General features: G+C 56.8%; 1 protein-coding gene across 4 annotated transcripts; it reads right to left on the reverse strand.

Annotated features, from left to right (window-relative positions):
* Positions 1 to 1773: 1773 nt before the first annotated feature.
* PATZ1 (POZ/BTB and AT hook containing zinc finger 1) lies at positions 1774 to 20828 on the reverse strand. Of its 4 annotated transcripts, none has more exons than XM_022550819.3 (5): positions 18601 to 20822; positions 17156 to 17219; positions 10604 to 10775; positions 4689 to 4826; positions 1774 to 3260 (listed from the first exon to the last, which is right to left on the reverse strand). In XM_022550819.3, the coding sequence occupies exons 1-5, from the start codon at positions 19869 to 19871 to the stop codon at positions 2842 to 2844; spliced, it is 2064 nt and encodes a 687-aa protein (XP_022406527.1). In that variant the 5' UTR covers positions 19872 to 20822; the 3' UTR covers positions 1774 to 2841. The 4 variants fall into 4 exon arrangements, with proteins under 4 accessions (XP_022406527.1, XP_022406529.1, XP_022406530.1 ...); XM_022550822.3 differs by having other exon boundaries at positions 3110 to 3260; positions 4689 to 4761; positions 18601 to 20823; XM_022550821.3 differs by lacking the exon at positions 4689 to 4826 and having other exon boundaries at positions 18601 to 20819.
* Between the last annotated feature and the right edge of the window lie 1481 nt (positions 20829 to 22309).

Raw genomic sequence — 22309 nt, forward strand, 5'->3', positions numbered from 1 at the left:
GGGGGCAGGACCGAGAAGTCTCCAATGAAGACCTTGGTTCAAGGCCTGGTTCTCTGCTTTAATGCCCGCTGGGTGTCCCCAGCTGGCAGATTCTGTGGTGGTCACAAGGCTGCCCGTCCACGGGGCCTCAGCATTCTGGGCCTGCCCTTTCCTCTGACACTCACCCCAAAGGGCCCAAAGCCTCCATCCCGCATGCTCCACAGAGCCCAGCAACTTACCCAAGATTTCATGTAGATGCTTAGGGTTTAAAAGAAAAAAAAATCCAGCTGGGGGAAGTGTGGAAGGCGGGGGCAAAATAGCTTAAGGGGATTAAGAGGTAGAAACCTCCAGTTATAAAACAAGCCACAGGGATGTAATATACAGCTCAGGAAATATGGTCAGTAATGTGATAACTTTTTATGGGGACAGGTGGTTACTAGACTTATGCTAGTGATAGCTGTTTTTTTTTTTAAGATTTTTTAAAATTTTATTTATTTATTTATTTTTGGCTGTGTTGGGTCTTCGTTGCTGCATACAGATTTCTCTAGTTGCGGTGAGTGGGGGCTGCTCTTCGTTGCGGTGCACGGGCTTCTTATTGTGATGGCTTCTCTTGTTGCGGAGCATGGGCTGTAGGCACACGGGCTTCAGTAGTTGCGGTGCGTGGGCTCAGCAGTTGTGGCTTGCGGGTTCTAGAGCGCAGGCTCAGTAGTTGTGGCGCATGGGCTTAGTTGCTCCGCGGCATGTGGGATCTTCCTGGACCAGGGCTCGAACCCACGTCCCCTGCATTGGCAGGCGGATTCTTAACCACTGTACCACCAGGGAAGCCCTGGTGATGGTTTCTTAATGTAGGCAAAGCTCAAATTATGCAGTACACCTGAAACTGACATAATGTATGTCAACTATATTTCAATTAAAAAAAAGACATCCAGCTCAGTCTTTGCCTTTAAGCCAGAACAATGTTATTACTAGTATTAATGTGGGTCTAAATCATTTTGTGCTTTGTTTGCTCCTCCCAGTCTGTTTATTTTTCTCCCCTTTGTCACTCTTTTCTTTTCTACCTGTTTGGAGCTTAAATGCTATCTCTGTTAGTTCGGGATTTCCCTCGATACCCAGGCTGCCAACAGTCTGCCTGTGCCCTTGTGCTCTGACTCTTGCTCCCATTAGTTCTCCATTGTGCTCACTTCTTGTCTGTTTGCTGTTCTCTTTCCCTTTCTCCTCATACATTCACACTAAGGGTACAGCAGCCTTTTACTTAACCTCTGGGTAGCACAGGGTTAGGGGGGACTCAAGTTGCTGAGCTTCTTAGAGCCGCCCTGAGAGTTTTCTCCCTGCCCACATCCCCCCTTAGGTCCTAGCTTCTTTGGTCCTCTCTGGCTCCAGGTCTCCCTCCAGAGTCCCACCCCCACCTCTCACCAGCCTGGACCACCTACCTGCTCTCCCGCCATCACTATCCCTCCCTTGCCCGTTTCTCTCCTTGGATGTCTCCCTATCTGAACTCTGTGGTTAAATCTGCTTACTGGTTCCCTCTCTCCCTTTAAGCTCCACAAGGGTGTCCCATGCACCACTGTACCCCAGGGTCTGGGGCACAGAGCAGTGAAGACCAGGAGAGAGCGGGTGGGTGGATGGTGGCAGCTGAGTCTGCAGGGGAAGCACCCACCTGTCAATCCCAGTGGGACTGGTGCAGTGAAGAGGAAGAGAGGTCTCCTGGGATCCCACCCCACCCAGGTGCAGGGGCACAGACTGCCCACCCTCTGGGTCCCAGAGAAAAAACCAGACTCAGGGGAGCAGGCAGAGTAACGTACTAACATTTTTAATACAGTCTGATCAGATCAACTCACATCACAGGGTCAACCTTGGCTTGCTCACGTGTGATACAACCGAGGTGTATGATGTCCCCACCTGCCAGCTCTCCTGCCTTCCAACAGCACTGAAACCCCCTCCCTCCCTGACCAGACTGGCATTTTTAAAATTTTGCATAAAACTATTTCTTCCATAGACTCCAAACAATCAACTAGCCAAGTTAATTATGGTACATCTAAACAAAGTTTAATCCTAAACCCTAACGTGTGACTGCGGTTTACAAAGAGCTCTGTATCACCTGGGATAGCTTTCAGTAGCAATTCACTACAACTGGTCCTAAAAAATAATAACAATAATAATAATAATTAGAGAATTAAAACCCAACAGCAAGTTGAATGGTTAAAATCACCTAAGAACTGAAATTTGGGGTAGGAGTGTCCTCGATTGCTAAGCTTGTCCTAGTGGCAAAATGCTAGCCTTCAAGCAGGGCTCAGAAAGGTCTGGGGCCCTCCGGGTCAAAGGTCAAGCTCAGGGGGCTCTCAGAGGACACTCACCCCATGGTCCACGGGATGCTGTAGGCTTCCAGCTTCCTTAAAAACAGTTGGGCATCAGCATTGTGTAAGTGGGCGGAGACCCTACTGTGGTATCTTTTGAGGGAGATGAGAAGGGGGAATGAGGGATTAGAGAAGGGGCAGGAGACCAAAATCACAGAGGTCCCAGAATGCTGTCAGGTGCAGGTGTGGAATTGGGGTCACTAGCCCGAGCACCAGGAGCTCCAGCTTCCGCCTGTTAGAGAAACCAGCCCTGGTGTTGCCTTGGAGGCCTGTGTAGTGTTTTCTGCCCTCATCCCATACCGGGTCTCAGATATTTCTGCCGAGTATCAGATGAGAATCTATTTCTAAAGACCATTGGGGGTTAGGGGTGGGTGACAGGGCTGGAGGGGGAGTTAAAAACGAATAAAAATCTCTCAGCTACAGAACCCAAAGACACCACTTCCCTCCGCATTCACAGCATTTCTCAGCGGTCCCCGGTGGCCGTTTCTGCGGGGACGCAGCATCTGCCTCACTTGCCCTCAGGCCCCATGGGCTGCTGGTCGACCTCAGGATCTACCAGAGATGATGCAAACGCCGACTGAACAATCTGAAACCCAAAGGACTCAAGGAGAGACATGTTCTGCTGGGGAGAGAAAGGCGAGCCAAGGGCAGGGCCCAGGTCCCCCAGAGGGCCCCCGAGGGCCCGGACATGCACCTTCTGGATGTGTTTGTTCAAGTAGGACTTGGAGCGGAAGAAGCTCCCGCACTCGGGGCAGGGGTACTTCTTCTCCCCGTCAGACTCCATTTTGTTTTTGGGGACCGCCATGTCACAGGAGAAGGATCCATTGGTGCTCTGTTTCTCGGGCGTCTTCAGGTCGCTGGCATCCGAGAGGTCACCGTAAGAGTCGGAGCTCTCAATCGGATCCTGATGTGAGCATTTCTGGCCTTCTAGGAGGAAACAGAACACAGAGGAGCGGTGAGGCCAGGCTATGGGGATGCCCCCTCGGAGGGGTCGCCAGGGGCCAGCTCACAGGCTCGTGGAGGGCAGCCGATGGCCAGCCACCGCCCAGCAGAACCCACAGAGGTTCAGCTGGTCAGTCAGGGAGCCTGGTGTGCCTACAGGGGTGAGACAGCAGGGCCTGGGGCTGCCAGCCTCCCTCGCCGCGGACTCTTCATGCAGGCGCACGTGTACTGCTCACCACCATCTCGGCCTGCTTCAAGGAAGGGTATGGAGAGGGGACCTCCTCTGTCTCCACCCAGGACAACCCAAGACCCCCAGCTCCTAGGTGCTCTCTTGGGTGCCTCTGAGGGTAAAACAGCTGTTGTGATGATGCTGAGCAGGTACGTCAGTGGCCTCACCTCTGCACCAGACTGGCTGCACCCTAGCAAGCCAGAACCAGAGCCGTGGGCTCCTCAACCCAGGCAGACCCTATCGACGGCTGAGTCAAAGCCAGTCCTTTTCCCAACGCTGCAAACACAAGCCCTGCCCTCACTGCCTCTGCCTGCCAGAAGCCTTCCAGGCCAAGTTGCCAAAGCACACAGCTTAGAAGGAACTAAACAACTCAATCGGCCAGCTGTCCCTACGCAGGGCCCAGAACAAGGTGGTCCTCGAGACAGCCCTCACTGATCTGCCTTGCCCGGCCCACACGTGAAGCCTCCACAATGAGCTCCTTCCTGCCTGGGTTCAGAGCGCCATGCCGGGAAGGGAAGTCTGTGATGGGAGCGTGGAGCATGCCATCTCTGCCATCTGCCAAGCCCCTGGCGTCATCCCCAAGGCAACGACGACTTGAAAAACCACAGAACAACCCGAATCAACAAGTGGAGGTGGGGCCTAGGGAGCTCTACGCAAACCAACTCGGAGTCGGCACCATGCATCTCACAAACGCGGCCAGAGGCTCTCCGGAAAGGGCTGGTCACAGCAACCAACCACCCCTACCGAGGGGGAAGCCAGACCTTGGCTCCCTCTGCCCACAGGGTCAAAGGAGAAGAAAGCATTCAGCCACAGCTCCACGCCATCCTTAAAGGGCCACAGGCAATGGACAGGCCCAGAGGCTCATCATGCAGGGCTCCTCTTCCTGCCCTGGGCCCGGGGCGTCCCTGCAGGGCTCTGGACGTGGGGGCTGGCCAGGAGCGAGGAGGGTGCTGGGGAAGAGGAGGCGGGGGCTGGATCTCGGCAGGGCCCTAAAGCCTCACTCACCGCCCTGGAGTGAGATTCCCCACTGTGACTTTTGTCCTGGAGGCCACTGCCACTCAGATCTCGAGCCTCCTTGAGGCAGCCAGCAAGCCGGCAGCCTTCACGCCTCCCCACGCCCGGCCCAGCGCCCCCACAACACAGCCTGCGCAGAGAAGCAAAGTGCAGAGCAAGGGGTCGCTTGCCTTTGTTGCCATAGGTCCTGGCGCAGTGGAACGCTGCTCCCCCATTCGGGATGGGCTCCTGGTGCCTGGAGACCTGGGGAAGGGGAACACCGTGGTGGGTTTTAACATGGACCTTTAAGTAGGAGGCAGAGGAGAAACCTAAACAAGACAAAAGGAGATGAGATCCCGCAGCCGGCACACAGACACCTCTCTGCTTCCCCCACGCCTCTCCTCTGGCCGCACTGGCTAGCACTCCTAGAAGGGGCCCCTCCTTGGCTCAAAGGCGCTGCAACCACAGGAGCCACCTGGCTCAGAAGGGAGGGTGGCACTGTCCTTGAGTTGGCTTCTCTGCAGAGCCCGCTCTGCAAGGCTGTGGAGGCTGCCTGGAGGGATGGCCTGAGATGCCACTCTGGCCAGGGCCAGAGGCCAACTACCTCGGCTCGCTTGGCACCTCAGTAACAAGTGGTCTGAACGGATGGTCCACAGTCCCAGACCAGCTGCAGGGACCACGGCTAGAAATGCTGTCGGGAAAGTACATGGGGCTCCAGGGCAGCCACGGGACTCCAGCCGGCAGAACACGGCTGAACACGTGTGAAGGCAAACCATCTGCGCAAGAAGCCAGACGGAGGCAAGATGAAATCCCAAAGAAATGCCTCCAGGAGTCCCCCTTCTTCTACCTGTTAAGACATGCTCTATTTTGCAAACTTTCTCACCTTCAGAATAACTGGGTTTAGTAACTGTTTAGACCTTTTGAAGAACAATGAAAATAGGAAGTTATGTTAAAGGGGGTGTGCAGTCATCTCTTATTCACAGTGGTCTTCTTGGTTCGGTTTTGGAGGATCCAACAGGTTCACTTAAGGAAGAAGAAATAGGCACAATCCTTGTCTTTATTTTGGGGGAGGGGCAATCCAACCTTCTGGGATCTGCTCCAGACCCACTCAGATGCTCCAGTCAGTTTGAGCCTCGAGATGCCTCGGGCTGGGAAGAGATGGAACCAGGTGGGCCAGTCAAAGGATTTCCACTTGGGTTTCCGCAGGAAGGAGCTGGGACATCAAATCCTCCCACAGTCAAGGATCCAAAAGTGCCTTCGGCAGGAACCAAAACTTTTCGGCAGAAGGCCCACTTGCCTAGATGGTGTCCCTTTAGTCCACTCCAGATGCAGCTGACACATCCTCGGGTACTTTCATTCCCTCGTTAAATTACAGTCATGGGGTAGCAGTGGGATCCACTACTAATGGGCCAGAGGCTGGAGAGTACTGTGTAATGTCTGCACAAGACTTGTTTGAAAAAAGTCTGAATTGGCCTCGGCTTTCAAATGCTACTGGAACTACAATAAAGGTCACCTTCAGGGAATGACAGAGGTGTGCAGGCCCAGCGCACCGCATGCATCGCTCTGTGCTTTGCAGCCACATGTACAGCTGCTAAATGGCAGAGCCTGGACTCTAACCCCAGGACCACGTGCCACCATGTGGTCCTTCACCACTGGGCAGACTCTCTAATAGTCTCTGTGTCTTGGTCCTGGCCCTAGAAACATCCCTTCAACTTTTGCAGTAGGCTCCATTATCACCATTTACATTCCTGTATTTCTCTGCCATGTTGGTGGATTAGAATGAAAGCTGCTGGTAGACAGGCTGACCTGTGGGAATCTTATTCAACAAACATCCCCCCGATGGTAGCAGCTGGTGGTTCTGGAGGGAAATGGGGGGCTGGGTGAATCTTCCTTCCTTTCCTGACAAAGAAGACCCTCCTGGATCAGATGCTGCTGTCCTGCCCTGCCTGGTAGAGCACGATGTCCTGCACTGTGACCAAGTGGTCTGCCTGGGGCCAAGCAGGGGACAGACTGACTTACGAGGGTCCCATATAAACACTCCTCGGAGGGAGGCTGTGGTCAGGAAGGAGCAGATGAGACTCACAGGACAGAGGATCTCAGCCCTGCCCCATGGATGGCACTGCAGCCCTGGCAACCAACAGAAATATCAGGACTTTCCAACTGATGAGATGATACCACTTTAGAAGGGAATTTTTTTCTTTGTTTTTTAATCCCTTGCGGGGCCCTCTGAAGTGGTTTGAAGCTCTCTCCACAGTGCATCAGGGCAGGGCCACTGCAATCAAGAGGGATGGGAAAGGAGGGAAGGAGCCCCAGGAACTATTATGTTTACTCCTTGTGGGAAGAGCTGTGCTGGGGAACACAGCAGATGCTCAATGAAAACTCACTGTTTTCTCCCGAAAAATGGTCTGGGGACCACATGGCAGGGTCCCCTTGACGCTGCCCCAGCTGCAGACTACTTACTATCTATAGCAAAACCACATGGCGGGTGGTAGGCGTGGATCCACAGTTGCCACCTAAAGCCCAGAATTTAAACACAGAGCAGCTCAGCAGCCAAGTTTTGGGGTAAAACAGAAGCCGAGTTTCTGTGAACGTATCTCTGAAGCCAGACACATTTGGCCGGAATTCTAAACTCACCTGCCTGTTCACCACTGACTGACTAACCAAGAACCAAAGAGGAAGCTTTCTACAAGCATCAGAGTGACGGGGACACTGAGCACACACGTGACTCCACCACCACCGACGGGCCACCCTCTCTCACGCTCCAGATACGGAGAATATGCTACCACGAGGCTACTGCTCCTCCACTGCATTTTCTTGCCTGGTGTGCTGTAATTCGCACTCTGGAAGCAAACCCTCCTTGGCAGCTTCCACATCCGTGCAGGGGTCAGGGACGGCTTTCTTCTTGTCCACACCTTGGTGGGGCTGTGCCCAACTGAGCCGTGCTGGAGGTGGGGCACCAAGTAGGCTTGGGTCAGCTCAGTCCAGGGGACGGCAGGCTGTCTGCGTCTACCACTGGCGCTTGCCTCTGGCTGAAGAGAAGGCTTTCTCTGCCCTTTAAGCAGATATTTGAGTGCAAGTGTTGTCTCGGCCAAAGACAGATTTCCAATACGCTTTCCCGCTCCCTCCCTCACACCAGTACATACACATCTACACGAAGACCCTGCTACAGAAACTTAAAAAGAAGGGAAATCGTGGCAATCTACCAGGTCCTTCCCACTGTTCAACTCAACTGATTTCCTCAACTTGAACGTGGGAAACAGGCTTTTGTAGCCATCATACTCCTCCCACTGCAAGTTATCTTCTCTGCAGATGGGATGGTCTACGTCCTGATACGTCTCCAGGACAAAGACAAGGTCATCTGTCTCCAGTGTGGGGCTGGACCACCGGCTGCATCTCCTCTCTCCCGTTCTTCACAGGCAAGAGTTGTTTGTGTGGCTGAAAGTAGGCAGATGGATGGGTGGTTAAGCTGATTGCTTAAGAATTGCTGGGACTGGAGGATCTCAGGGCACCTGGAAATTCATCTGATCCTGCCTCACCCACTAACCGGCTGGCTGAACGTTAGCCTTTGCTTGAACCCTTGTAGAGAGAACATCCATTTATTCCTGCAGCTCCTCCTGTAGTCACAGCCTTGAAAGGACAGCCCAGAGCTCCCTGCATTCTGATTCCAGTGTCTCAGTGTCTTTGGCGGCCTATCCTCTCCCTGGAAAAACTGCCTTCCCCTTCCTCTTCTTTTTTGGAGGGGAAGGGAGGCGTCTTTTCCCATTTCTGCCGAAGAAATGAGTCCAGAGGTAGAATCCTGCTCCTTCTCTTCTGATGAAGACCAAAATTGTTTTCTCTTCCTTCTGAGGATCCAGGGTGGTTTAGACTAGAGCCCTCTTCTGTCTTCTTGGAGGAATGGGACTTCCTGCTCCGACTCTGGGACCCAAAGCTGGGTTTTTCTGTTTTAGCTTTTGGGTTTTTTTTTTTTTTGGCCATGCCACGCGGCTTGTGGGATCCTATTTCCCTGAGCAGGGACTGAACCCAGGCCCTAGGCAGCGAGAGCGCAGAGTCCTAACCACTGGGATGCCAGGGAATTCCCCCAAAGCTGTTTTGCTTACGACCCAGATCTAGCATTGGCTTTTCTGAGGAAAGGTGGGCTCTGGTTCTACTCTCCAGGCACCCCCACCCCGGCCACGTGGCCTGTGGCTGCTGCCCAAGTTCTCTTTACCAGCCCAGGGAAAACAAATCCTGACGTACAATAGTTGTGGGCTTTGCCACGTCAGCTGTCTCCTAACTGGGTCGACTTTCCCTGCTATTCCCAGCTGCTCGCAGCTTTTCTTTCCTCCTGAGCGGGGCCGACAGGGGCTGTGGCCCTGGGTCCCCCACTCAGCTCCCTGCCACTTTGTAATCCAGGCTTTATCTCTGTTTCCTCATTGGCGTCCTCCTCCGCCCTAACTGGTTTACCACCTCTGGTCTGTGACCCCAACTCTCAGGCTGAGAACTTCAACCCTGAAACCCCGACAGTACGCCCGCTGACAGCACCGTCGCAGCAGGTCTCAAGTTAGTTGGGGGCGCGGTCAGGAAGCCACGGGATGAAGCAAGACAAGGAACCATCTCTTCCTAGAGCTGGGCAGCCACAGCCTGATAGCTCTTTCCACACACAGCCCCACTGCTAGCTCCCCGGAGGAAGCTCCTGCCAGAAAGGGCTCTATTGACATATCAGAAAATAGGACAGATGCTTAAGCAGCTTTTCTGACCACCTCCCTGCTTCCACAGCAGGTTTCCTGATGGTACAAACGTTGACATCAAATGGCCTTCAAGGCAAACCCCAGGTGTGCAGTCCCCGGGAGGAACCCAGCTCAGGGCACCAAGAGAACACCCAGCCTCTCAGCAGGCTCCCTCCAACAGCAACCTCAGGGCATGTGGAGATAGCACAGGACGCAAAGTTTCCAGCCAAGGACTGCAGGAGGGTTGCACCTGGTCCAAATCAGAGTGTCAGCAAGCTGTGTCTTTCCTGACAGTTACAAAGTGTAAGGAGGGCCTCCCAAGTGTGCTGCTGCTTGCAGGGTTCAGAGAACTTTCACCTACCTTGTCTCCTGGGATCCTCACAGCAACCCTGTGAGGTGGGCAAGGGGTATGTTCTCAACCCCGTTTAGAGGTGAAGAGACTGAGCCTTCGAGAGGGGAAGGGAAAGTTCAAGGTCACACAGGAGGGTGAGGTGGAAGGGGGCCAGCTAAACCCTGGGTCCCCTGCCTCCTGGCTTAGTGCTCAATCCACTAAGCCACACTCAAGACTTCCAGAAGTGTTGCGACAAGAGTGTCCCAGGAGATAGGACTCTCCAGCCACATCCCCACCTGGCCAAAGCAAGCGCACCATGCAGAAGCATCCTCACGCTCACCAGACAGCTGCCCCAACTCCTTCAGCAGATAAGGCGCGGCCTCCTCCACTGACGCTACTTGCCAAGCACAAACCTCAGCCCTTCTAGCAGCCAACGAGCCCTGGCAGAAGCTCAGGAACAGGCCAGACTTCATCCAACACAACACCAGGGCCACAGATGCCACCTAGGCCAAGCTCAGCCGCAAGCACGCTGCCCTGCTCAGAGCACCTGCCACTTTCCGCTCTCGTCAAGGCCACAATCTACCTGGGCCTGGGCTCTTCCGACCATTTGTGCTAGAAAGTTTCGGCCCTTGTCCATCTCCAGACTCGACGTCCTTACCTGGCTGCTGACTTTCACGTGCCAGTGGATCAGCCAGCAAAGCTCTTGAGCAGGACCCCTCATTCTCCCACCTCTTGGGGCCTAATGACTCCCACCAACCTCAGTAGTTCAGCGCATCCATCCTGCCCCCTGGGCAGCAGGTGTGTCATGGGCCCAAGCCTGGGAACAACACTCTCTGCTGTTCTCACTTGCTGAGCTCCTGGCAACTCCTGTTCCAAGCACCCCAGGTTTCTTGGAAAGGAAAGGGTGACAAACAGCTGGCTGGGGGATAAGGTGTTTATCGCTCAGTGGGAAGGGAGGGAGGGCTGGCCGTGCAGAGTGGAGCCTGAGGCAGGGTGGTCAGACACCCCCCGGCCTCCCACATGGGCTCAGGCCCATCCCCTGGACATGAGGAAGTAGCAGGGAGATTACCTCGGTTACAGATACTGCAGAAGTTGCTGGGCCCCTCGCTGTGCTTCTTCAGGTGGTCTGCCATGTACGCTGCCCTCAAGTACTTCCCGCATACCTGGCAGGGCACCTTGTCTTCGTGACAGGCCAGGTGGGAGCGCAGACGGTCTCGGGTGGCAAAAGAAGCATTGCAGGTCTGAGGGCAGAAAGGAAAACGGGGTGAGGTAAAAGCTGGCGTCCACACCCGACTCCCTACCGAGCACACTGTGGCACAAAGCCATTTCCGGCCAACACAGGGACTCGCTGTATAAAGAGAACTTCAGAACGCGGCCAGGCTTCCTCCCCAGATGCCAAGTAAGCCGCTCCTACTCCCCATGGTCTTCCCCACAGGACCCCTGAGCTAGGATGACTGGTTCCCACTGGCCCCCAACATGCACATTACATGGCAGGCTGAGTTCTGCAAAACAAAAGAGCTAGGGGCTTTTCATTCTTAAACATTTAAGAACTGATGTTTGTTGCATTGGCTGTAAGTGAATTTACAGAAGAGCTATTGGCATATAAACGGAACAGTCTTCACCTTCTCCACCCTGGGTTTCCCCTGGTTGCTTTATACAAAGAATCCAATTTACTCACTTTATTCAAAAGCGACATTAAAATCGTGGCCACAGGGAAACGGAAAGGAAAGGCAGGACAGAACACAGAGATTACTCTTCATAATATCCGTGTGCATTTGTATTGAGAAAGCAGCCCATAAAGTGACAGTGTCAATTTTGCGAATGTGAAAATTAGCAGAGAGTGAGGGCCGGAGGCTCCGGGGGCATCTGTGGAACCCCAGTGCTGGTGCCAACAAGGATGGCACCACCCTGCCCTGACCAGTGCCCCCCACTGTGCCAGGCAGGCCCCAGACTTCACCTTCAGAGGCCTTCATCGCATGCAGTGCATCCTCACGGTGGCCCTCGGGGCAGGCCGTGCTCTCACCCCACCGGCCAGGAGCTGCAGTCAGTACCACACCCTGGGAAGGCAGCCCCGGGTCCCCTGACTCAGTCTCAGCCCTGGGTCTACCCCCAACATCTCTCCCCCAGCCCGGGCCTGCATGGCTGCCCAGTCTTGGAGGTCACGGAATGTCGGGAAAGCCCTCAGGAGAGTTGAATCTGGTGACCTTCACTATTTTGGACCCACGGACATGTCTCAGGAGTTCTAGTCAAGGTTGACTCATTTCTTTTCTCTGTGCCTGTGTTTACCATTTTAGAGCCACAGGAGAAAGCAACATTCACCTTTAATTGCATCACAGACCAAACGTTAACCCACTGAAGACCCGCCACCCCGTTAACTGGCTAGAATGGGGCTGTTCCTGCGGCTCCACTGAACAGAAACAGATCCTGAGATCCTGAGACCTTAAGGTAAGCATCTGAACACTGTCACCATGTACAACGTCTATCTATTGCTTTACTGTACAATCAGAGCGAGAAACAAATGCATTCGATGCTGTGGAGGTAGAAGACACCGTGGTTGCCACCCCAACCCCAGATGTCTGCATCAGGACCAGCTGAGCTCTTCTTAGTCGTTATCTTTTGAATAAATGTTACGCATTTGAATAGAACAATTTATGCTAACAAAATACAGTTGACCCTTGAACAGTTTTCCAGGGTTTGAACTGAACGAGTCCACTTATATGCGAATCTTTTTCAACAGTAAATACTACGGTAGGTGGTACACCATCTGCAGTTTGCTGAACCCGCAGATGTGGAACCGCGGACGTGGAAGAATCACATACACAGAGGGCCGACACTAAGTTATATGTGTATTTTTGACTGCTCGGAGGGGCGACGCCCCTAACCTCCGAGTTGTTCAAGGGTCAAGTGTACTGCTTTCATGTTTTATATATTGAGTTTATTCATCTGACAAATGAGGGAGCTAAGTTTAGAGAGTAATTTGCACAAAGCACAGGGCTCAGCTACTAGAGAAAGCAACACCCTGCCACTGCCGGGCCAGTGCCCTACCGATCCTCCTGGCCACCCTGGGGTATTCCCCTCCTCCCCGATTTACAGCCGGGCAGACAGAGGTCCTGAGAGGACTCGGGGCAGCTGGACTGAGAACCAGCCCCTGAGCATGTGTTCTTACCACCTCCAGCCTCAGCAGAGGTAGCTTCTGGTAAAAGGTGTGGATAGTTTTTATCAGTGTACTTGGTAGCCAGGGCTGTCCTGATAGAGGTGACAGGTTCTGTGCAGGGAAACTTGAGCACTTAGGCGACTCAGGAAGCACCATGGGTGCTTGGTCTCATGGCCACAGGTGGGCCCCCCGGCAGGGACCTTGTGACCCAATCATAGGCCACAGTGGGTGGAAAACTGAATCTTTCCCCAGCCCCACCAGACTGTAAACCAGAGTAAGGGGTGCCGTGAACACCTGCGGGAGATAGGGGTGCACCTGTCGATTTATCTGGGGACGAGAGCCGGCTTGGCCGGACAGCGACTTGAGGACCACCGCCACAATGGCGAGAGGCAGTGTGGTCTACACCGCAGAACTCAAAGCCAACCATGGACCAGGTGTTAAGAAAATGCAGCTGAAAGCACACATTCAGGATCCCACCTTCTGTGGCCCCTGGGAGAGGGTGCCACTAGAGGGATGTGAAAGAGATGCCTTGTTTCTCTTGCCAACTTTCTTTTGGGATGTGTCCCTTAAAGCACTGCCTGTCATACTTTGCTAACGAAAGATAATGGACAGCCAGACTTCAATTATCCACAAGTGGATTATCCATTTGGGGGATTAGCTAAGCAAAATTAAAGCTGCAGACCAGGCTGAGTTCTCCCACCCTGTCCTCCATTGATTATCTCTCAAGGAATGAAAGCAAACTTTAGTCTGAGCAAACATAATTAGGAATGTAAATCTGCTGCTGGGAAAACAAAACAAAACGAAACACAAACGCAACAAAAACTATCACTGTGTTACAAAGCCAAGCTGAAATGGTGGTTGGCTTCTCTGTGCCAGGATTGACCCTTTGTGGCTGGAGTACCCAAGGCTTTCTGGAGGAACTGTGAAAGTGCCCAAGTCCGAGTCTAGCCCTGCCAGAAGTTCAGACAACACCAAACATAAAAGGCCTGGTCACTTAACCCAGGAGAGAAAGGAGAGAAAGGCTGAGGAGAGAGATGGATCTCAAAGAAGGGGGTGCCCGGAACCTCCATGCTGGGGCCACTCAAGAGAAAAACACTTCCTGTCCTGGAGGCAGGAAGAAGGCAGAGGGACCCTGACAGGATCAGCACCCCAATCGATCGCCGGTGGTGCTGGGAACGGCCGCCTCGCCCCCAGCCCTGCGCACAGGCAGCCTGCTATTGCTGGAGGCACACCTGCCAGGTCCTGGCCCAGCCCCCAGAGAGGTTCATCACCACTCAACACTGAGCCCCAGCCAGGCTCCCTTCCCTCCCTGCCAGTTTCTCCCCGTCCCAGACTTCCGAATGCTTTTCTTCCCAAGGGTTGAACAGCTCAGGAATGGGGCCTCAGTGGTACCAGGGGCACCGGTGCACACCTACTCTTGGTGGCCTTTGAGCCTGGCAGCCTCAGGAGGTATCTTAAGTAGTCTTTTCCATAGCCTTGGAAAAGTCTGAGGGCAATGCATGTGGGCTTAGCACCATGGGCCTTGCTGGCCCCCTTCTTCTCAAGGGTGTCAGCTCCCTTATTCCCACTTCAATTCCTAATGAGTCATCCCTCCAGCCCAAACCCCCCAACCAGCCTCCAAGAAGTGGGGCCACTGGGAGCAATGGGAGAGGTCTGAGCTGTTCTAGCCTCTCGGCTTCAGGCTGAACCCCATCTGGGGTCAATGTCCCAGCCCACAGCACTCACAGATCGAGAAGCATTGGGACATCTGGGCCATTTAAGCACACTGAGGCCAAACCCCAAGGAGACTTGCGTGTCACTGCCAAGCCTGAGCCCCCATGCGCCCACGTTCGGAGGGCCTTTCCCCTCAAGCTGTGGCACCCGTCTCTGTAACTGGCCCCTACTGTCTCCTCTGTGGCATCAGGAGGGACCGAGAGGTATGGCCCATGCCCAGCTCTGCCAGGGGCTAAAGGAACCAACTCCCGGAGAGCTGTCTCTTCACCTCTGATACTTTCAGCAGACACACCATGCAAAACAGATGCCCCTGCTGTTTAACAAAGCCCAGGCACACCTGGCCAGCCAGCTCAGAGCCTGAGAGGCAGCACGTCTTCACCTGCACCTGCCAGGTCACTGTTAGGGGAGTTCTGGCTGTGGGGCTGGAGGCAGGGCCAGCAGGCTTGTGAGAGTGTGTGTCGGAGGGGCAGGGCAGGAGCAGGCTCATACACCAAGGGACAGTGATGTCAGTGTTATGACACAGACCAAGGACAAAACACACAAAGCCTCAAACGTTAGAATGAAAACTTTTATCATCACTCCTGTTATCCCCGCAGAGCCCACGGGGACTGAAGGGCACACCACTGGGATCCGACGGAGGTCTACATCTGCTTTATCAGCACCCAAAGCCATATATTGGGATGACCCAATGTAAAGCTACTGGTTAATCTAGTTCCTGAGCAGACCTGCTAATAAACCTCAAAACCACAAAAGTCTAATTCACAAGCCAGAAATGAAAGCGGACCTGTGTGAGTGGGAAGGGACGAGGGCAGCACGGTTGGCCCAGTTGGAGTTGCGCCGGAGTCTCCTCTCCTCTGGAGGAGGATTCACTCCCAGGGTGGGGGGAGGGGTGGCCAGAAACCCCTTAGGGGAGGTGATGCCAGGGGAGGGGAAGCATGTAAGCCAGTGGCTTAGTTCCTAGGAAAGCATCAACCTCCAGGCAAGGTCAGACACCCAGGGGTACCATCTGCTAAAGAGGGAAAACAAGGCAAGAGAGCCCAGAAAGAAACGTGGAGACCATGGGAAGGACCCAGGAAGGAGCCCTTTGCTACCCCTATTTGGGGTCCTTGAGCTGGGAAAGAGTCCAAGTCACCCAGGGAGGAGCTGGGCATGGTGGGCAGGGACCACTCTGCTGGCCTCTCCCAAAAGCAGGGGGCTCAGACCACTGCCACTGCCGTTCCTCTCCACAGAAAACCCTCTCGGGAGGCCCCGGCTAGCCCACAGGCCACTGGGTAAAGGCCCGGCTGCCCTCTGGGGCAGTCCAACCCTGCCTCAGATAGCCCGGCGGGGCTGGGCAGAAGAGAGCGTTGCTGGAGGGTGCCGGGCCCAGGTTTTCGAGGGCTGGGAAGGATTTTTTTAGAGAAAGGGAAAAGGCGGTGTCAGGAACCGAATGGGACGACCTCCACAAAGCAGGCTGGGCAAAGTCCCATGATGGCAGGTCGCTAGGAAGAGATTCCAGGGGCGGCAGGCCGCTGCTGCTCCCAACCCACACCTGGAAAAAGGGCAGAGAGTGCAGGTTACCCCCCCAGGCCACCGGGCATGCCCCCACTGCCCTCTGGGCTCCTCCTGCTCTGCTGGGCTGCTCAGCACACTACCTGGGAGAGTCAGAGTGTGCTCCGTGATGAGAGACAGAGGGGGAGGAGGCAGCGAGGCACAGGCGCATCCCAGCAGGCCCACCCCTGGTCTCCTGGCCGTCGGGGAACACCACCGCACCTGGCCCCTGGGGGCTCTCTGCCCCACCTACAGCACGTCCGTCCATCCCTCCCTATTATCGGTCTCCCCAGACCCTCCTCCTTGCCACCAACAGGATAAAGAGAAGCAGGTCACCCCATCAGACGTTGCAGTAAACACCCCACAACTCTGTTTCCCACTCAGATGGTAGGAACTTGGCCCAGGAAAGGGGGTACGACCAAGGAGAAGATAGAAGTGTGTTTTCCACCCACACAGGAATGCTCAGTGGCCAGGAGAGGAAGCTCAATTTTCTGGGCATCACAGAGCCCCCAGATATTGTTCAAGCAGACAAACCAAGGGTGAGAATCTTGCCCAGCCTCCCCTACCTACTGCTACACAAAGAGCTCTCAAGGACAGGAAACCACCTCGCTTTCCAGTTCTCAGAAGCCCTTGGCTGTGTGCACACGTGGCTCAGGATGGGTTAAGCAGGTGCCAGTGATCGCACCACTCCCTGCCTCCTTCACCCCCACCCCTGCGGCCTGGTGCTCTGAGCTGAGGGGACCCAGAAGGAGCTCCAACTCAGGTCAGGCTGCTGGGCATACAAGGGGAAGAGTTGTTGGCTGGACCACCAGGAGCCCTTAAGAAGCCATTCCCACCCCACGGTGGCCCCTGCAAACTGCTGGGAACCAGAAGCCGGACCCAGTGGGGTGCCAGTGCCCCCAGGACGACACTTGTCCAATGTGGCCCACCATCCAAGGAGCTGGCAAACGCCAGGAGAGGAAAGCCAAGCAACAGAGCAAAGACAGAGACAGGTTGGGAACCAGGACCCAGCGACCAGGAAGGAGGGGACATCAGCGGTGGGAGGGAGGGGGCTGGGGGAGAACAAAGGAGAAGAGCAGACAGACGGTGGGGGGACAGAGGGGGAGGTGTGCACAGCGGTGGTCAGTCAGCCAGCCCAGCACGCACAGCAGCTGGCTCACGGCCATAGCTGTGAGGACAGCAGCATTCTCTTTCAGCCCATCTCTGCCCCGGCCCAGCCCCTACCTGACACTTGTGAGGCCGCTCAGAAGTGTGCACCTGCTTGATATGTCCGTTCAAGTGATCAGGCCTAGAAAAGAGAACCAAAAGAGACTTTAAAACAAGACCTTAAGAGAGGGGGCTACAAACTTGGCCAGACCCCTGCCCTGACAAGGCTGGAGAGGACTCCCTCACCCCACCCCAGCATGACAAAGAAAAGTCACCACCCAGCTCTGGCTCCTGAGGCCCAGGCCTCTCTGCCCTGGATTTCTCTAGAGGGGGAAGGGGAGTGAGCATTTGTCTCTGACCTTGCCTACCCGCCTCCCCCCACCAGAAACTCAATGATTTCTAGGACCCAAGGAGGGGGCTTTAGAATGAGACTGGGCTGCCTTGCTGCAGCCTTTCCGGGAGGGGGTATGTGTGATTCATTGTCCAGACTAAAGCCCCTTAGAAACTCAGCATTCCCCTCCCCCAGCCTCTCCCACCACAGCAGCCAATGAATGCCACCCGGATGGAATTCAGTCCCCAGAGGCCAAGGGATGAAGCCTTAAGCCCCCAGCTGGGCTGGTAAACCAGATGCCCGACAGAGCAGGTGGGCAGGGGCTGCCTGACCGGTAAGACTGGTTCCTGCTTGGGGCCCCTCTGAGGGAGTTCTCCATCCCTACGTTCATACACACAAGGCCCTCAGTACCCAGGCAAGTTAAAACGAGCCTTTTATTCTGAATATTCTCTTAAGAGGAAAAACAACCCTCTGCTTGCAGACAAGTCTTCAGTTCCTTATCAGGCTCACTAAAAAGTCAATCTAAAACGACATCCTGCCCTCCTTCCTCTCTGTCCAGTGAACATAAAGGGGATCTGTGGGTTCAGGTGGGCTCTGGAGCCACCAGGTCAGAGCAGATCAAAGGCTTCGCTGTTCAGAAGAGACTCTGGGTGCCCAGCTCTGTGCCCCGTGATCCCGGGGCTGTGAGAGGCAAGGCCGGAGTCTACTGACCCAGGATTGCCAGTGCTGTGCGGGGGGACATGGAGGCATGGGAGCGTAAGGAGTCCCAGATGCACTTGTTTCAGTCCCTCCCCCGGCGGCCATTCAAGCGGGGAAAGTCGCTGGAGGAGCCTGGCCTCCCGCCCCCAGAGGGGGCCCCTCGTCTGGTGCCGGAAACACAAAGGGAGCCCAGGGAGAAGAATGGTGAGGCCCGGTGGCTGCGGCCTGAGGAATCCGGCCCCTTCCCACAGGCCCCAAGGAAGAGAGATGGTAGGGCACGCCTAGTGCCAGAGAACTTCCCTGAGGGAAGAGAAAGCAGTTCTTGGCCACATCATCTCAAAATCAGGGCCGTTAAAACACTCTCCCCAAACCTGACATGGCCCTGCAAGGTCAAGTGAGCCCCCTGCAAGTCTCACACCCCCAGCTTTTGGAGAGGAGCTATTCCATGAGTTAGGAATAGGACAAGTCATGGGGGATGGGCACCATTCCTCACCTGGAGAAGCCTTTCCCACAGCTCTGGCAGATGTAGGGCTTGCCCACGGACCCATCGTGGGACCGCACATGGTAGGACATGCGATCTTTCCTCTTGAACCGCAGCCCACACACGGGGCAGGAATAGGGCTTCTCCCCCGAGTGGGACAGCTTGTGCCGATTGAGATGGTACACGTCACGAAAGATCTTGCCGCAGATCTCGCAGGCCACCTGCTTCCTGGTCCGGCTCCTCTTTCGGGGGCCGTCGGGGTCCTCAGAGATGGGTAGCCCATTCTCACCCAGCCTCGGAGGAGGAAGGTCGATGTAGCCCAGCTGGAGGCTGGTGACACCATGCTGGGCCTCGTGCTGCCGGAGCCGGTTGGCATCAGTGAACACCTTCCCACACAGGCCACACGGAAGGATGCCTGCCTCCCTCAGGCCCCCTGGGGACCCGAACATTGAGTCCAGCAGGTTGGCCTTCCTTGGGCGGCCCCGGCCTCGCTTGCCAGTCAGGGGAGGGGCACTGGATGCCACATTGGGGAATGGGGAAGTCAGCAGTTGGGGGGACAGGGGTCCGGCCACCATGGGCAAGCGGTCCACCCCAGGTAACACAGGCAGGGAGGCTTGGCTCGCAATGGCTGCACCAGCCGCCCGAGCTGCCTCCTCCTCAGGCTGCATGCTGCCTGCGATGCCATTGCTGTTGGCTGCCAAGGCTGCCCCATTGGTCATGTCCAAAGGGAAACCCAAGTCCGAGGTCCCAGGGGGACGAAACAGCATGATGTCAGCCCGGGCAGGGGGCACCAGGATCTGCACATTGGACTGTTTGATGACTTCCTGGCAGATCTCAATGACCGACCTCATCAGCAGAAACTTGGCGGCCGTCATAAGCTCGGGGAAGCTCTCCAGGCGAACCACAATGCGGGAAGTGTAGGCGAAGTCCAGGATGTCCCCGAACACCTTGGAGCTGATGGTGTGCATCTCCAGCTCCCGGCTGCCCCCAGCCCCGCCGCCCGGGGCCGCCGCTGCGCCCCCCACGTCAGCGGGACCCCCGTCCGCAGCTCCGCCGTCGCCCAACTGGGCGCTGAACACCGACTCAAAGTACTCGCTGCAGGCAGCCAGCACCGCGCGGTGCGCTGGGAAGCTCTCGTCGCCCACCCGCAGGAGCACGTCGCAGAAGCGCCCGCCGTTTTTGCGCTGCTGGTTCAGGTTGTGCAGCATCTCCGTGCTGTGTCTGCTCACCTGGTAGGTGTAGCAGCCCGACGGGCCGCAGGAAGCGTCGTTCACTCGCTCCATGGCCGCCGCCCCCTCCCCACAAACCGGGCCGCGTCACTTGCCAGCCCCACTCCCTTCCCCTAGGCAGCAAGAAGCGGGGTGCAACGAACGTGTCTACACTCCCCACACGTGCCGGCCCGGGGCTCTGTAGTCTCGCAGGTGCGCGGAGCGCACACACCCCCTGCCCGGATCGGACTGTCTAGACGGCAGGGCACACCACCTCCCACATAGCTGCCCCCACCCCTGCTGGATCGTGCACTCCTCTCTCCTCTCCGCCCGCCCGCCTCCCCTTCTCGGTCTACCTCTGGGGGGTACGCGAGCACAGAGGTGCGCCCCTCCCGCAAACGCGCCTGCCACCTCCCCTCCCGCCCGCCAGGCGGCGCCGGCGCGCAGCCAAGGAGGCGCGCGCGCGCGCGCGCGCGCGCGCGCAGGGAGGAGGAGGAGGGGTTTGTCGCGCAGGCGCGCGCGCCGCGGTTTTACCCGGGCCCGCTGGGGGCGCGCGCTGCGTCCCCTGCAAAGCGCGAGCCGGGGCGGGGGCGCCGGAGCGGAGGAAACAAAAGGCTAAGGCTAAGGCGGCGGCGGGGCGCGCACCGGGGCGGCAGCGCGGGCCGGGTCCCGGAGCTTGGCGGGCGGAGTCGGTAGCGAAGGCTGGAGCGGGCGGGCGGCGGCAGCGGCAGGGCGGGCCCTTTCCCGGGCCAAGCGAAGGCGGCGGCGGAGCGGCGGCGCTGCGGCCCTGGGCTCCGTGTGTTCGGAGCGGAGGAAAGATGGCAGCGGCTGCACTTCCTCTTGCACTTTCACCCCTGGGGGGAGGAGAAGGAGGGGGCGATACCAACAACACCCCCCCTCCGCTTGCAGAAAAAAAAAAGAAACGGCGAGCTCGGCTTGGGGGCCCCCCGGCGCCCCCGGCCCTGCACGTGCGCACCCGAATCCCTGGCCCGGACCGCCCAGCGCTGCAAACTTTCCACTTTCTTTGTCCCGAGCCCCCCCCCTCACCCAGCCGAGGATGCACGTCCCCCCTTCCCTATTTATACACCCCCCCCCGCAGCTCCGCTCCCCCCCGCTTCCTGCCCCCCCTCCCCAGTCCCCTGCTCCGCCAATGCTAGCGCAGACTGAGCCCCCGTCCGGCCCCCGCCTCGCCACCCCGCCCGCGGGGCCGGGGGCTGCAGTCTCAGCCCCCCCGGACCAATGCAAACGAAGCGCCTAGCCAGCAAACCAGCTCCCACTGCCCCTCCCTCCCCGCAAAGAGTGGCGGAGAGCGGACGGGGCGGGGGGTGGGGGGAGACCGAGGGGCGCAGATGTGGGCCCCCCAGCCAGCGATGTGCACCCGTAAGTCGAGCGGGCGTTGGTTACCCTTCGGAGCCCCCCTTCGATGCCCGAAATCCCCAGAAGTCGTCTGCAAGCGCTTCCCCGCTACCCACCCCAGAGAGGGCTCGGGGTCCTGGCTGGGGGCAGGCCGAACCTTCGGAGCTGCTTCTGGACCCCGCGCACTGACTGAACCGAAGGGGCTGCGCGCCCGGGAGAGCTGGGGATACGAGGCCATCGTCCACCCTCTCCCCCAAACCGCCACACGCCAAGCTTTGTGCCCCAGGGAGCGGAAAGTAACCAGCTCCGGGAGGCGACAACATAGAGGCAAGGGCGATGGGAAGGGGCAGGGGTCCCCGCGCACCCCAGGGAAATGGGGGTACTGGACCCTCCAGGAAGCACCCTTTGGCCTCCTGAGGTCGGGAGCATCCCCGGCGCCCGCAGCCCAGCGAGTCGCCGAGCGCTCGGGCCATGAGCCCCGCCGGCGGGCCTGGCCGCTTTGTCCCGGCCGTCCGGGAGATGCTGCCGCGCGCGGGTTGGACACAGAGGTTCATCTGCCTGGGAAGAGCTGGCGGCCGCTGCCAGGCAGCCCAACTTGGAGCCCTGGGCTGCAGGCACCGCGTGTGCGGGCGGGAAGTTCCCACAGTTGCAAAGAGGGAGCGAAGTATGTGTTCCAAACTTTCCACGGTTCCAAACTGAGCGCTTCCATTAAGAAAAGCGGTGTGCGGGGGAAAAGCATTCTGGGTATTAGCATGCAAATGAACGGGCCAGGCTTCCAGGTCCGCTCGGGATTCCCACCGCCGCGCGCCCTGCTTGCGCAGAGCCACGCGTGCCCACGGGTTCCGGGGGTGGCGCCGCGGGAGGACCAGAGTTCGAATTCGACACCTGTGCTCTCTGGTTGAGTGTTTTGGTGACGGTCACTTGGCCTCTCTGAGCCTTAGTTAAACACAGTTTCCTAATATGTAAACCGGAGACAGCAACACCTGTCTCTTGAAGTGGTGAGGTCTGCACAGCACATAATTCTGGGCTGGGTGTCTCTCCTTACACAACTCCGCCCTTCCTAGGTCGTAGTAGTTGCCAAATGCCTGTTGGAGAAAATAAATGATGAAGCTTAGAGGGCTGAGGGAAGTTCCCCGGACCCGGAGCCAGGTGATCTG

The sequence above is a fragment of the Delphinapterus leucas genome, chromosome 14 (assembly GCF_059928025.1).
Source record: "Delphinapterus leucas isolate spDelLeu-1000000601 "Yukka" chromosome 14, BTC_Dleu_Yukka2, whole genome shotgun sequence".
Taxonomy (NCBI): domain Eukaryota; kingdom Metazoa; phylum Chordata; class Mammalia; order Artiodactyla; family Monodontidae; genus Delphinapterus; species Delphinapterus leucas.